Genomic DNA, 15,025 nt, shown 5'->3' with positions numbered 1-15,025 from the left:
GTTCCTTGCATGTTACTTTTTAATATTTACTTAGTCTACATTCCCAAGCACAATGGGGTTTTGATGTTTGACCAGAGGCCTGAGGTCCTACCACAATAAGAATAGTAACAGAAATAATCAGTTTTCCCTTTTGCCATTGATCTCCCCTAGACAGAGCACTGTTTTCTAACAGTGAGTATGGGCTTCTTACCTCCTGTACTGAAAGGATATCAATTTGTTGAGAAGAACCAGGCTTTTCTCCATTCTCAGAAGCAACAATGGAGTTTCTACGGTTTGAAAGAAATTTCAGCTTAAGAACAAAATATGAAATACAAAGAGAAAAAAAAAAATCCTGGCTAATGATTAAAAACAGTGCAGCTGTGATGAAGGGTGATAAAACACTGCACTTTCTAGTTTATGAAACTTAATACGAAATGTTTAAATGTACAGTTGCCCATAGTAATGTACATAGTAACATACTTGGTAGTACATTTACAATATAAAAAAATTTATTCATGTATCTGATTTCTAAGAAGCTACAACACATCATGCACCAGTCACCCACTCTTTCTTAGATGACTGTCCTTCTCCAGCATGAGACAGCAGGGCCGTGTAAGTATCTGCCACGATTTGTTGAATCTTTTCAAGCTTTTTTTCACAGTCTGCAATCAGTGTCTGTATGTCTGGGACAGTTTCTTCTGATAGTCTTCCCAATATTTTAAGGTCTTCTAATGACTTGCTAAGTTCCCTCAGGCTGCCTTCGTGTGAAAAAAAGGCCTAAACAAAGAAAAACAATATAATAAACTCATGTTAAGTCATAAGGATATGCAATTATTCTCATACATTTTTTTTCTATTTCCGTTGTCTTCTCAGATGAGTGCACTTAAAGCATAAGCTGCCAAACCGGGAGAGAAACATGTATTTTCCCTTGATTCTTTTATACATAGAGACAGGAAAGAAATAAGGATTTCTGGCAACATGTTCCCCAGCTGCATTCATAAGACTATACTGACTCATGCTTGATTTTGAGATTCATTACATTACTGCAATTTTAGTTACTTTGGTACCAAGTTCTCTTCACACTGACATCAGATATACATGTCCCATTGACTACAGAAAAGCAGAATTGGAAAATGTATTTAAAATATTCCTCATCCATAATTATACTTTCTAGGGTGAAATCATGATGTACTAAAAATCTAACAAAAATATGAGCAGAAGGAATACACCTGAGAATGGTTATTTCTCTTTACTCTTGCATATGTAATATTTGCTGAACATGAACCCGTGAGAAGCAAACACTAAAACTCCACTGAATTCAGTGAAGACCAGAATTTCATGAGGAGAGAAATTTCCTACTCTTATAAATGGTAAACTGGCCACATCAATGCATCTGAAAGAGGAGGATGAAGGAAAATACCAGAAGCAATGAAGTGTAAAACCCATTGCTTATGGAATACGTATGATTCACCATGACTCACCCTGGCAAGTAAAACATGAACATCTCACGGCTAACTCTGCTGTTAATTTATATACAGCACAAACACAGAGGTAAAGTGTGGCTATTTCACTGTGAGAAGATACTCTCACCTGAAGGCACCTAACACCATCTATGCAACTTTAACAAATCAAGGGAGTCACAGAACACACAATCATTTCTCATTTTTACACTTTGCACAGCTAAATCTGTTTTAATGCTTCAAGGCTATCTTAAAAAAAAAAAAAGGAAAAAAGATACCATCCACATAACACGGAGGTAATTCTAAAAGTCTGCAAGGAGGCTAATATCCGCAGTCAAAAAAGGTAAAGAAATAATTTGGGTGGCGTCTTTGTTCTATGTTTACATAACACGGAGCACAAGGGTCCTGTTCCACAAACACAGGCTGCAATAATGTACCTAAAAAGGAGAAAGAATGACAGACAATGCATTCACAAAGAGAGGTAGGTGAGCAGAAAAGGAGTGTGGCAGGTACCTCATGTTCCTTGATGAGCCCTTTGGTTTTGTCCATACTTAGGAATTTCTTCTCTTTGCCTAACTGCTTATTGATTTTTTTTAAAGTTGTGTTAAAGTTCTTTTTTTCCCTTTCTACTATGAGCTGGACACAGGATATAATTTCATGATGAACTGCCTGCAAAATTCAAAATACATTATCCCTGTGAGATGGTATTACAAAGCAAATAAAAACCTCAGAACATATTGTGACAAAAAAAATGTTTTTCAAAAATGCAAGGCCTAATGAGGACAGTGGATTCTCCTTCCTATATTACCTTACCTCCCATCTTTTACGAACATCTTCACTCTTTTCTTCCACTACCAGCTTTTCGCAATCAGATGAAATATTTTTCAGTTGTTCAGCTGCTTTCAAAAATTTGTTGAGAACTTTATTGTCCAGAGCATTAAAAGCTTCCTGCAAGAAAAGCATTATAATGAAAAATAAACAGAACTGAATGTAGCTTATTTACCTAATAAAATTACATCAGTAGCATACAAAAATCACTCATGAAACATGTATACATTGTATGTATGGGCTGCAATGGCCCTTGCATTGGTATGAGGGCATTCTCCACCCTTGCATATCTGCAAAGTGGTTGCAGACAATATCAGTGTACATTTTTTGGAGAAAAGCAGATGTTGTTCTTGTAACTCCTCTTTTAGGGGCAAATTTGGTACCAAAGAAGAAAGATTAAGGTCCCTGAACTTTACACCATTTCTAGGGAATATACGTGGCCATGTCCCATGTGTGTCAGAAAGGTCTGCATCAGTCTGATGGGACCCTATGAGATGGCCTGGAGCGAGGCTCTGCACTGCTCCCAGAACATGGCCGCCCAGGAGCTGCTGTGCAAGATACGGCAACACAGATTTGGGGCACTTCCATTTTTGATACCTCACTAAGGACCCCTTTAAGAGGTCCAGATTTTGAGATCGCACACTTTCTTTACCAGTGTCATGGTTTAACCCCAGCCAGCAACTAAGCACCACGCAGCTGCTCGCTCACTCCTCCCCACTCCTGGTGGGATGGGGAGGGGAATTGGTAAAAAAGTAAAAGCTGTGGGCTGAGATAAGAACAGTTTAATAACTAAAATATAACAAAATATAATAACAATAATTAAATAATAATATTATAGTAATAATAGTAATGAAAAGGAATATAACAGAAAAGAGAGAAATAAAACTCCAGAAAAAACAAGTGATACCCAATGCTATTGCTCACCACCCGCTGACCGATGCCCAAGCAGCGATCTGCCCCTCCCAGTAACTCCCCCCAGTTTCTATACTGAGCATGACACCCTACGGTATGGTACGTCCCTTTGGCTAGTTCAGGTCAGCTGTCCTGGCCATGCTTCCTCCCAGCTTCTTGTGCCCCTCCTCGCTGGCAGAGCACGAGAAACTGAAAAATCCTTAACTTAGGATAAGCACTACTTCGCAACAACTAAAACATCAGTGTGTTATCAACATTATTCTCACACTAAATCTAAAACATAGCACTGCATCAGCTACTAGGAAGAAAATTAACTCTATCCCAGTGAAAACCAGGAAAACCAGTTAGCCCCTAGGAAAAAGAGGTGATTCAGTATTTATAATCACACTTCAAAAACCTGTCCAAGAATTCACCCATGTGATTCTTGGTGGGAATCTTAATTATTAATCAGGCAAAAAAAATGGCTGCAGTTCAGAACATGATAACATCTGATGGGATGATGGAGTAATGTAAGGTAAGACAGGCCAGTGAATAAACTGCTATACAGATTCACATTTCTTCATTCAAGTTGTCTGCTGAGTTAATATACGCTAACAGTGCTAAATCAAAATGCTGAGAAACATATTAATAGCTACCAAAAAATATTTTTCTCGCTGTGGTACCTTAGTCTCTTAGATAATAACTACCACTAAAAAACATTCAAATTCAGCTGGCTCAGAAAACGAACCCACCTCATATTTTGAAATACAATCTTCAGGACTTAATTTTTGACTGACAAGTTGCACAGCCTTTGAAATGGAGGCCTCAAGTTCTTTCTGTGATTCTTCAAAATTGAGCAAAGCCTCCTTCTCTGCAGGTCTCTTCTCAGATTTGGACAAGATGTTGTTCATGTCACCCATGACAGCCTTGGAAAAAAGATAGTCTTCAGAACATGCTTGAGTGTCAGTAATCACATAAAGCTATTGCTTCATAACATCACTCAAGTTTTTTGGGTTGGGATATTGATCTTTGAAATGTTCTAGTTTTTGCCATGGCATAAGTCTGTGAAACTGATTCCAAAAGTATAAATGTTTTTTTTATTTTACATGAATTAAAAGGAATCATCTTAATCACATAATGTGAAAATTAGAGATTTCTGTATGTATAAGGTATAATAACAGTAAAAAAGGAGTACCTCTATTTTGACTCTGGCTTCTTTAATTCGTGCGTGCAGCCCAGTGGTCTGAGAATGCTGTTGGGACACCTGACTTGAAACATTTTGCGTCAGGGATTGCAATATATCTTCTGCTGCCACAACTTGTTCTTGAAATGAGGTTCCCTTTGCAGCCAAGCTCTGGTTGAACAAAAAGCATTAGAGGCCTGTACAGTATTTATGTCTTTTTGTTTAAAGGAACTGAATGAAAAAGCTAGCCTTGATCATGGATGGTCAATATCTAGTCAAGAAAAATCTTATATTCCAATTATGGTCAGTGTATTGCACTGCAAAATCTCTGTGTACAGAGAAAGAAGTCTGCTGCCATCCACAGGGGATTCTGGTTGCTGAAACAACCTTTCTGACAATGTGATACCTCTCATGTCTTTGCCTCAGAGCCAATTAGAAGTCTTTTTTAAACATGCTTTCCCATCCAAACAGCTTTCCAAATGAATGTACAAACCACACATTTGGATATGCATTGTCTGATCATGAAGTCATCTGAAAGTTAGCACATATCAAGGCTCAGATTTTCTTGTGGTGTTCAGTACTAAAAGGCAGGCAGCAGCTGGGTATTTTGCATGCAAAAGTAGTGTGCCATATTTGAATATTTATCAAGAAATGTCGTTATTAGAGCTGTTTTCGTCTATGAATATTCAACACATTTTCCCGTTTGAAGTTGTCAATTAGCATTCTTCTAATGATAATCAGTGCTTTCTGGATCCCAACCTATTGTACTGCAGGTAATAAGTGACCTGATCTCTTCTGCTCACAGACATGGATGGAGTACAATACCAGTCACATTTTTAGAGGCTGTATTTCAGGGTGTGTTTTGTTACTTTGTTGTTTTTAACAAACTAGTGTCACACTGCAAAATAAGGCTTATTTTATAAACATATGCCCACAATTACAAAAAGACGAATAGATTCTTTTCGTAGTCTCACATTCCTAATTCTGTCAACTAAACACGGTGCAAGAAGGCACAAATCAAAAGTAAACTAACACTAATTCTGGTTCACAGTTATTGTAGGTGGATTTAATGTACCAAAAAAGATCTCTGTTTAATTTTAGCACTTAGACAGAGGAGCTCTGATGAAACCTCCTTCTGGTGGTCACCTCCCTACCATTACATTGTACTGGCCCTGTTGCAGAAATAGCAAAAGGCAACCAAAGACAGTGCTTCAGCTTCTCCAGTGCAAAGCCTGGCATCTTTGTTCAGTCTCACCTTCACTGGCAGGTGAAGAAAATAAATCAGACTTTGTACTGAAGCTGCTGAGTTATATATACATAATTCCACCTGCCATCTGCTGGGCAACAGCAATCCCTGGCAGAGAGACATGGGAAACAATACAGACTAGTGGAAGTAACAAGAAACTCATCAGTGACCACTGTGGATGTTTAGAGCAACTGCCTATAAGCTGAGATGCACGAATTACCCAGCATGCTGCTGAAAATACTTCAAGTATTCCAGTTTTTGACAGGTAAGCCTTGAATGCAGCCAAGTTGTCCCAAACCTCTTCCCTGCACTGGGGGGTAGATGATAGAAAGCACTGTATGGCCAGGGGAAAATCTCAACTTGGCACCTTGCAAAGTTTTAGTCTGCTGTGAATGCTGTGCTGGACAGGGAGTAATTAGTATCACTCAAGAGCAAGCTGCTGATCCGTGGCACCAACAGCACTTAATTGGCACCCGCTTGTCATCTGTCACACTGATGTTGGAAGATTCATTTATAGCTCAGCTGGGAGTGATCCTGGGAAATAACACCAAAACATTAGCATTGCCTTCACTTTTTACCAGTATTACAGTACAAAATACACATTCATTTCTGCTTCACTGATGATGGCTCACTTTACCCCAGCCATGAATCCATGCTGAAAGATAAGAATCTGATGAACAAGTATTTTAAGCAGCGTATTTCCATTTTCACCTGCAAATGTTCCTCCATTTCAGGTTCCATCGGCCCCTCATGACCGATCTCGCTAAGCAGGCGTTCGCTCTCTGCTGCCCAGCTCTCCACCCCTCCAAGGAGCTCTTCGGTTTTCTCCAGGCTTCCCAGAAGCTCCCTGGTCTTTTCAGCAGCATTTGTGCTCTCTTCACCAAGCTATAAACAAAGAGCAGGGTAAGACGTTTATTCTTGTCATCGGTTCATGGGTCTCTCTGCTACCCTCCTGCAACACACAGTCACAACTTAGGTTACTTTCCAGCTTTTGCACCCAACAGGGATCAAAGGAGAAATAAATGCCAAACATACTGGTAAATAAACCATGTGAGGCTCAGTTCTTCAACCCTGAGGGCAGGTGGGGCAGCACAACCTGTGCCCATATGGCCCACCCCTCCCTATAAGCATGCAGCCACAGCCATGCTACTACAAAGAGTAACTCCTGGGCTGCAGCATCCCCCAGGCTATGCCAGGGAATTGTCCAAGAGAATGATAGCTGGTGTTGGTCAAATCCAGACCAGGGAGCGTACTAACAGTTATAGTTAGTTACTCTGCCTGGTACAGGCCAGAGCTCAAGCATTTATATTATAGCCATAATGTCCATTGCAATACCAGAAAAATATCTCCTGAAGCCCTTAAGCCCTTGTAAGGCTGCAAGAGGTCTCTTTATCTCTGCTTTCTGAACGTATTTCCTAAAAGCATCTCTTACTAAGGGTTTTTCTAGGAAACTCTGGATCTCCCTCACCCTTGGGAACATGTTTCCTTTGATCTTCTTGCATTCTCACTAAGCTCATCTCCTACAAAAATGTAATTTTTTGCCACCATTTATTGTCACAACAGTACATTTAATAAATGTCAATGAAAGGCTCAGTTTAGAAAATTAAGAGCTCTAATATTCCCAGGCAGAGTGGAAATGTCATTCTTGTGAAAGCATTCTAGGAAATGTAAAATATGTAACATTAAGCAGGTTGTATAGGCATTTATAGCAGCCTAAAAACCTGTCAAGTGAACTAGGGTAAAGTTGCAGAACCCTAGAAATATCTATGCAGCAATGATTACTTTCTACTAGCTGAGGCAGAGATCATACAATTTAGCAAAGGCTCACAAGCTCTTAACAAATTGATTACTTCCATCTCTAGAACTGAATAAAGAGCTTTATTCTGTAATAAGAGTTCCTTTTATAAGTGGTTTTAAAATTTCCATTTAAAAAATTGAACATTTTCTATTGTGTCATAAAAAGCATTTAACTGAGTCACAAAGACTTAAGAATGGGATGCCTCTGTGTATTTTCTGTTCCTCCTGGTTTAAAACTGGCAATATTGATTGACTGAAAGGTTTATTAACATCTAATAAGCAAGCTGATAAGTCTAGAAAATATGGCTTTAAAGGCTGCATGGCAAAAGAGTCATATCAAAATAGTAACTCACAAAGTCTGTCCTCTTGATGAACTTAGCCCATCTCCTGTTCAGTTTCTTCAGCTCTTTGGCAATATTTGATCCAACTTGCTCTTTGCTGACTTCAATGAGATAGTTTCCAGCTTCATTTAAGGAACCATGAACCGAATTCCACTTTGCCAGGATCTCAGCAGGGATCTAGACAGAGGCATTGAAATCATTTAAAGCAGAACACTACCAAAAGTTTATTTACAAAATGAGGAATAGAAAAGCAACAACAACCACTGTCATGTATGATGCTTTTCTTCCAGGAGGCTTCCAAGGATCTCTCTCTGTGATTACAAAGAGAAATCCAGCCACATACCTCTTTCGGATGCTCATTTCGTTTTTCTTCCAGCCACGTCTTTAGTAAGTGCATGTTTTCTGTATAATTACTCCAGGAAGACAGAACTTTCTGTAGAGTGGTATTTACATTGGAAATATAGTCTCTGCACATAGAAATCTTTGACTCCACTGTCTTAAAAAGTTTGCTAATTTCTTGAGGATCTCCAGCTAGGACATCAAATAGGGAATACCATTATACATTTGGAAACAGAGAGGTTAATTACACAGAAGCAGTATTTTACACAAAACATAAGTGGGAGTTAAAACTGGTGACAGCACATCAGTTCAAAATAGAGGTCTTCATATCAGTTTCTGTGCATGAACTTACCTAAGTCAGGATTGCTTATGTTTTTGTTTTTCAAATCTTCACAGATGTGAGTAGCAGTTTCTAGTTGCGTTTCAAGTCTCTTTTCTTCAATGAAATTCTGCCCAAAGTGAAAAGTAATTGGCATGGGTAACACTAACCCACATAAAACTAGGTAGGAAATGCAGCTTGGGATACATTTTATTCAATATGATCCTATAACCTGCAGGTTAAACAAACTGAGCAAAGCCAATCCAGCAACTCATCTGCACCCTTTAGTCTGAAATAGTTCTGTTCTTTTTTCTGCTTGTGCAGAGAGTAACTTCAATGGGAATATTAACTCCTGAATGCCATTGCCTGAGTCACAGCCCTGCATGAGTCAGGACTCTTTATTTCAAAAAGTTAGGGCCCTAGGGCTATGTTGAGAAAAGGCATCTAGAACAAGTCAGGCAGAATTTAGTCACATAAGTCAAAAAAGTGATGAAAGTGAAAGGTGGGTTTCCCTGCATGCACAGAAATCCTGACATGCCTAGTTCCGGCCACAGATCAAGTAAGATCCAAACTGGGGATAGAAAGGCTGAGAGATCAAGAAATGGGAGCAGAGGAGGAGACTGGTGCTTTAAATATTCACATGGGGAATGAGACGGTTGATCCTCAGCCCCTCTCTGTCTGAGCTGCATCTCACCCCAGAGCTCCCCACTCCTCCAAATGTTCTATCTAGCATACTACAAAACAACCTCTCCTGTGGCCATGACAAATCTGGGCCACCATGCCACCACTCAGCCAGGACTGCACATCATGGGACCAGAAAGAGAGCCAGCAACAAGCCTTAAACTCCTAGGGAAAGCTCTATATTCTATCAGCTTGAGAAAGACCATGAACCACAACTGTAGAAATAACAAGATAGTAAGTATTTATGAAACCAAATGAATCAAGAAACTCAGTACAGATTAACTCTCTACTCCCATCGCACCACAGGGTAAGGGAATACTGCTGAGGAAAACTGCTGTTTTATACTCTCTTGTTGCCTCCTTCCACAGTTGTGATGCTGGTGAAATTCCCACTAATTTAACGAGGAGTGGCTAAAGGAACTGGGGTTGTTTAGTCTGGAGAAGAGGAGGCTGAGGGGAGACCTCATCACCCTCTACAACTACCTGAAAGGAGGTTGCAGAGAACTGGGGATGAGTCTCTTTAACCAAGTAATAAGCAATAGGACAACAGGTAATGGCCCCAAGTTGCACCAGGGAAGGTTTAGACTGGATATTAGGAAGTATTTCTTTACAGAACGGGTAGTCAGGCGTTGGAATAGGCTGCCCAGGGAGGTGGTGGAGTCCCCATCCCTGGAGGTGTTTAAGAGTCGGGTTGACATAGCACTTAGGGATATGGTGTAGTTGAGAACTGTCAGTGTTAGGTTAATGGTTGGACTAGATGATCTTCAAGGTCTTTTCCAACCTAGACAATTCTGTGTGATTCTGTGTGAGCTAGGAATTTGCCAGTCTGAAAAGCTTCTGAGAAACTCTTTAGAAACTTCACTAAGATGGAATTCAGGAGGAGTCCCATTAACTGGACATGGGGCAAAATTGATGGCATCAGCATTTTTATCTCTGCCTCCATTCTTGATGCATCTTTGACAGTATTTGGGGTAGGGTAATCCATCCCCTCCCACAGGCCTACACATGGCATCATTTTAATAACCTGAGCCCAGAAGCTGAGCTAAGCACAAAATACAACAAAACAAGACAATTCCTATTCACCACAAAGCGTAAGAAGGTAAGGAAGCTGGAAAAGGAAGAGGCAACAGCAGAAGGCGGTATTAGCCAGCACTGTGGGTAGTGGCTGTTTTTGAAGATAGCAATTGCTGAGCTGCCCCAGAGAGGTCTGAGTTAGGGAAGGGCTGCTACTACTGGCCCTATAAATAGTCTAGAAAGAAATAAATCTTCCAATAAAGAATAAAAAAGGGCAGAGAGAAAATTACAAACAGTCACAGCTCACTATTTCTCCAAACCGAAGAAGGAACTCTGGTTCAGAGTAAAATGGGAACACATGGAGAAAGCTATGAAGTCTACCTGTCCTTCTTTGCATAAATCCCAGATCTCACAAGCCTACCAGGCTTCTACCAACTATTGTAGTATCTTCAGATGAGGACAGGCACAAGCTTGAAGCAAAGAGAGGTGGGGAAGAAGAATTATTGTCGGGGTGTGATAGATATATTTTAAACTTACATTCCAATTTTCCAGCAGTGACTCCACAGACTCTTTTGTCCCATATTTCATGTCCCAGATATTTAGCTTTAACATCACCTCATTGGCAATAGCCGAGCACAGTCCATAGTGGTATTCAAGAAAGGTGTTGGAGTTTGTGAAACAAATAGTGCTGAATCTGCAAACAGTGAAAGGTTCCAAAAGTTGACTCAAAATCATCGAGTATAGAAGGCATTAACGTAAAGGTTTTTAGCCTAAAAACTCAGAATTACATGTATGTAAACATTATTTTATTAGCACAGGAGTAAAATTTTATGATAACAACAGTTCATTTTTTTTAAGTAGCAACAATGTTGAGTCAATATTGACTGATCAACTTACGAAAAACTTTAAATGCCCAGAAAAGGGGCATCTGCCATCTGTCTATCAAAGGGGCTCAGGTTACAGACACAATTCACTAGTCATTTTTTAAAAATATCCTCCAACAGCTATATGGAGTTGCACAACCTGTAGATCTCAGTGATTTTAAAAGGTGGAAATTAAAAGTTAGAGAATCCACACCCCCAGAGAAATTTTTACATTCAAAATATTCACGTTCCCTACCCCTGGTGGGTGTTTCCTATCCACACCAGCAAAGGGCATCTGAAAAGTTCCTGTTAATGAGCTCTGCTTTCTACACATAATTCGACATTCATTGGACCAATGAGTGAACCTGCCTGCTCCACATGAAAACTAATCTACTTAAGAAGAAAAGGCTCCTTTTCTGCAAGGCATGGATAAATTATGTGCTTTGTTCAGAATAGCCGAGCAAGCCAGTAACAGAGCTAGAATACAATATAGTCAAAGTAGAGGGAATTTAAGGATCACAACCTTCTTTCCATTTCCTCTAACTTTTCAGGCAAGACAACTGGCATACTCTTCTCATCTTCATTCTTAAATGATTGAAGCGCGTCCAAGTGAGAATCAAAACAATCCATCAAGCCCTGGGGAGAAAAAGACAGTAAGCCATTCATTTTAATTCTAGAGTATTTCATCTGGGAATCTGCAAGTCACCTGCCATTAGGGTGAGAGCTATTAAGAACTAGTCAGCACAAGACAATCTTCCAGTGTCTTTACTCGTTAAAGTGCAATGAAAGTATTTATCTCATCAGCTTCTAAAGCGCATATTTAGTGCGGTACTACCTGATTTCTCTTATCACTGTGCATCTAGTTAAATATAAGGAACACGAATCTACACTACCCATGCTATCAGTTTTTTCTGCACTTTCATTATCATCTTTAGGACAAAAAAGTGTCATTGTAACAGTTTCAGGATATTAAGTTGTTCTTTGCCATGTGTTAGCAAAGACTGAAGGCAAAACCTGATGAATAAACCTATTATGTCAAACATGCTTAATACTTCATTTGACTGCTCAATAAATTTCCATCTAACACCATGCTGATAGCATATCACATTAACCCTCTGATGGCTGGTATCACACGACTGGGGAATATTTTATGACATGTGTCTCAGCACCAAATTCCCTATGCTAAAATAAAATATAAAATGCATTGAACAGAATTAAGCATATTCATAAGCAGCATATAAATAAATATGCTAAAAGTTTATTTCTATGTAATAAGAACTGCCACAAAGCATGTTAATGGAAATGGCTAAATCCTGGGGCAGCCCTCAAACCTGAAAATAGTGCACAGGTTTTAAATACTTGATTTTGTAGTCTTGATACTATTCGAGTCACACAGTTATGAGCATTGGTGGGTAATTTTGTAGATCTTAAGAGAAAGTAAAATTTCCATTATAAGGCACCACCTTGGCAACAAGATCCCTGCACAAGACATGCTAAAAGGACTGACTAGAGGAAGGAGGGGGAAAAAATTCTCAGCAGAATGTCTTCCCATCAGGAAAAGTGGATCTGACAGAAATTAAGTATCCTGGGCTGCTTCTTCTTAAGGAACTTAATGATTTTTATCTACATGTTCAATGGGAAAAAAGAAACCCCTAAGCCAATGACATCTCTGTCTCATTCTTAGAAATGAGTCTGAACAGCAAAAATCATAGATGAAATGGCTAAAGTCTAGCAAAGCTGTTATCAGTTAAAAAGCCATCTCTCGTATCAGGAACTGAATAGCAACAGTACGAAAAAGCGGTGTTACAAGCCACTCACAAGCACCTCTATTTCCCATTCTTTCAAATTCTCTTTAAGGACATGTCACAAAAACATTCAAGTTCCCCCTTGTTCATAAAAAAACCCAAGTACAGCATTATGATGATCAACCAGGCATCAACACATGTAGTCCTTTCATTTCAATTTTGAAATTGTCATTTCAAAAGGACATTTAAACTATTATCAGTGTAAAGATTTCAAGATCAGAATAAATAACCTGCATGGTATGGAGGTATCAAAATACCTCCCATTGCTTTGAATGGAATTAGAGTGATTCAGCAAATACTTAACTTTAAACACACAGACTTCATGAATTCACTGGAATGCGGCCCTGAGCCCAAGTGCTTCTCGGAATAGGTATGCATTAAGCGTAGATTTAAAGATAAGGATGCAATTACCCTCTGTTATTACTTAACAAACAAACAAGTTGCAGGAACCACATAAAAAAGAACACCATAATTTACTCATTCAGATAGCACTCAAATTTAATCTCACCCCAGTGAAGTCAGAAACCTTCCTTATAGACCCATGCAGTTATTTAATTAAACTCATCACTGTTCAAAGGTATGTTCAAAAGAGCTTTTCATCTTCAGAAGATAAACATATCCACACCACTTCCCAAAATGTCGAATAGCAATTCTGTAACAAGTGTTTTGCTAGGTCAGACTGAAGTAGAATGTTTCTTTGTGATCAGCATACCTTAAATATTACAATTATTTCTCTGAAGACAAACATTGCTTTAAACGGGTCCTGCAAATCAGGCAAATCTTCTGCCTGCAGATGTTCTACCTCCTGAAGCCAAGCCTCAATGCTATCCAGAGGGGAGGGCAACATCTGGTCCAGCTTCACTTTCCATTCGTTAATCTTAAAAAGGAAAACAAGTGATTAAATTTCTCACTATTATTTTCTTTCCCATCCCCAAGATACTGATATAAGCTCCATAAGCTGATGCTCTAGACATCCCAGAAAAAAAACCCACGCCTGTGACCATGCAGAAAAGGAGTTTCCAGTGAAGTCAGCTGCAGATCAGCTATGTTGACCTGACACCCAGGTTTGCTCCCCAGTCTGTAATCTCTGTAACACTGCAGAGAATTTTGCAGTTACTGTCCTTGGCTGGTGACCATCTCAAAGCCCAGCAACTGGGAAATTCATAGTAAATTAGTTGCAAAATAGAGGGGAAACAGGGATGCTCTGGACACCTTTCCATCATGGGGCTGACAGGGGAACACCTCTTCCACAAAGAGGAATTGCCAGCAAGGCCCAATACCTTCCCCCTTGCAGCAGAGGGAGACGACACAGACAACCTCACTGCAAAGCACTGACCAACCAGACCTCACTATATCACTATCCATGCCGTAGGAAAGAATATATTAAAACACTTTTCCCAGCTACATCATTATCTGAGCCATAATTATATCCCAGAAGAACCTTTTAAGCATAAATATGCCAAAAACTTTGATCAGAAGAGTGCTCAAAGATAATCAGATGCAGGCCATTTTTCACGGACATCTCACAGTCTCGAGGCTCAGGAGGCAGAAGGGTAATAGAGAGTCACCTTTTGTCTCCTCTTGGGCATGTACACCAATCACTTTGTCTGGACTTCAGGTTCAGGGTCAATACCTCTTTTATCAATCCAAATAAAGTATCACCTGCCCATTTTTCCCTGTGGAAGTTCCTGGGGTAGACTTAAGCTTCTTCATCAAACACGCTCATGCTTGTAACGCAGTGAGCTAGAAATGACTCTGACCTGAGCGTTCAGTTTATCCCACTCTTCTCTCATCTGCCGCCGGCCTTCGCTTAGCTCAACTTCACCTCTTTTTGATGACAACACAGGCAGAAAGGGTTTTTTTTCTTGGTTAAATGCTTCCATAAATGACAGCATTTCCTAGGGATAAAAAGGAAGAGTAATTCATAGAAGAAGGCTTCAGATGGAAGCTCATGGAGCCAAGAACTGCCTTTGAACACATTGGTATGACTTCCATTAACTTCAAAGGGTGTGATGCATGGAAAGGCAAGATAGCAGGAAAGAGGCACACTTGTCTCCAGGCAGTATTTGGGTCTGAAATTATAGGTGCCATTCACTAGCAAAATCTGTATTTAATATAAAGTCAGTGCAGCCAGGACATGGTTCTCCACTCTCACCAAGGAAAAGGGAAAATTCCACCCCTCACAGTCCCCCATGAATCATTTTATTACAAACTCTGGCTACAGTATAAACCAAAGCAAGTTTTACTTCAGCACAACCTATAGCCAACACTTCAACTACT

At 39.7% G+C, this 15,025-nt stretch overlaps 1 protein-coding gene across 7 annotated transcripts in view; it reads right to left on the bottom strand.

Moving 5' to 3' along the window:
* The window catches only part of SYNE2 (spectrin repeat containing nuclear envelope protein 2), a 195,642-nt gene that overhangs the window by 146,869 nt on the left and 33,748 nt on the right, over window positions 1-15,025 (bottom strand). For 5 of the 7 annotated variants that reach the window (XR_012628988.1, XM_074869023.1, XM_074869025.1 and 2 more), the window contains exons 11-24: window positions 14,506-14,643; window positions 13,458-13,622; window positions 11,464-11,576; window positions 10,615-10,771; window positions 8,417-8,513; window positions 8,069-8,256; window positions 7,738-7,902; window positions 6,299-6,472; window positions 4,354-4,512; window positions 3,911-4,084; window positions 2,253-2,387; window positions 1,953-2,108; window positions 545-756; window positions 191-266 (exon numbers count right to left, since the gene is read on the bottom strand). Coding sequence is in view for 6 of the 7 variants with exons in the window: in XM_074869023.1 (XP_074725124.1) it covers window positions 191-266; window positions 545-756; window positions 1,953-2,108; window positions 2,253-2,387; window positions 3,911-4,084; window positions 4,354-4,512; window positions 6,299-6,472; window positions 7,738-7,902; window positions 8,069-8,256; window positions 8,417-8,513; window positions 10,615-10,771; window positions 11,464-11,576; window positions 13,458-13,622; window positions 14,506-14,643 (2,109 nt within the window). In the remaining variant the exon portion in view is untranslated. Of the gene's footprint in view, window positions 1-190; window positions 267-544; window positions 757-1,717; window positions 1,771-1,952; window positions 2,109-2,252; window positions 2,388-3,910; window positions 4,085-4,353; window positions 4,513-6,298; window positions 6,473-7,737; window positions 7,903-8,068; window positions 8,257-8,416; window positions 8,514-10,614; window positions 10,772-11,463; window positions 11,577-13,457; window positions 13,623-14,505; window positions 14,644-15,025 lie in introns of those variants that run through there. The other 2 variants (XM_074869028.1, XM_074869029.1) reach the window with 2 other exon arrangements.

This window comes from Strix uralensis, chromosome 4 (assembly GCF_047716275.1).
Source record: "Strix uralensis isolate ZFMK-TIS-50842 chromosome 4, bStrUra1, whole genome shotgun sequence".
In the NCBI taxonomy this organism is placed as follows: domain Eukaryota; kingdom Metazoa; phylum Chordata; class Aves; order Strigiformes; family Strigidae; genus Strix; species Strix uralensis.
This window is presented reverse-complemented; position numbering and strand designations above follow the sequence as displayed.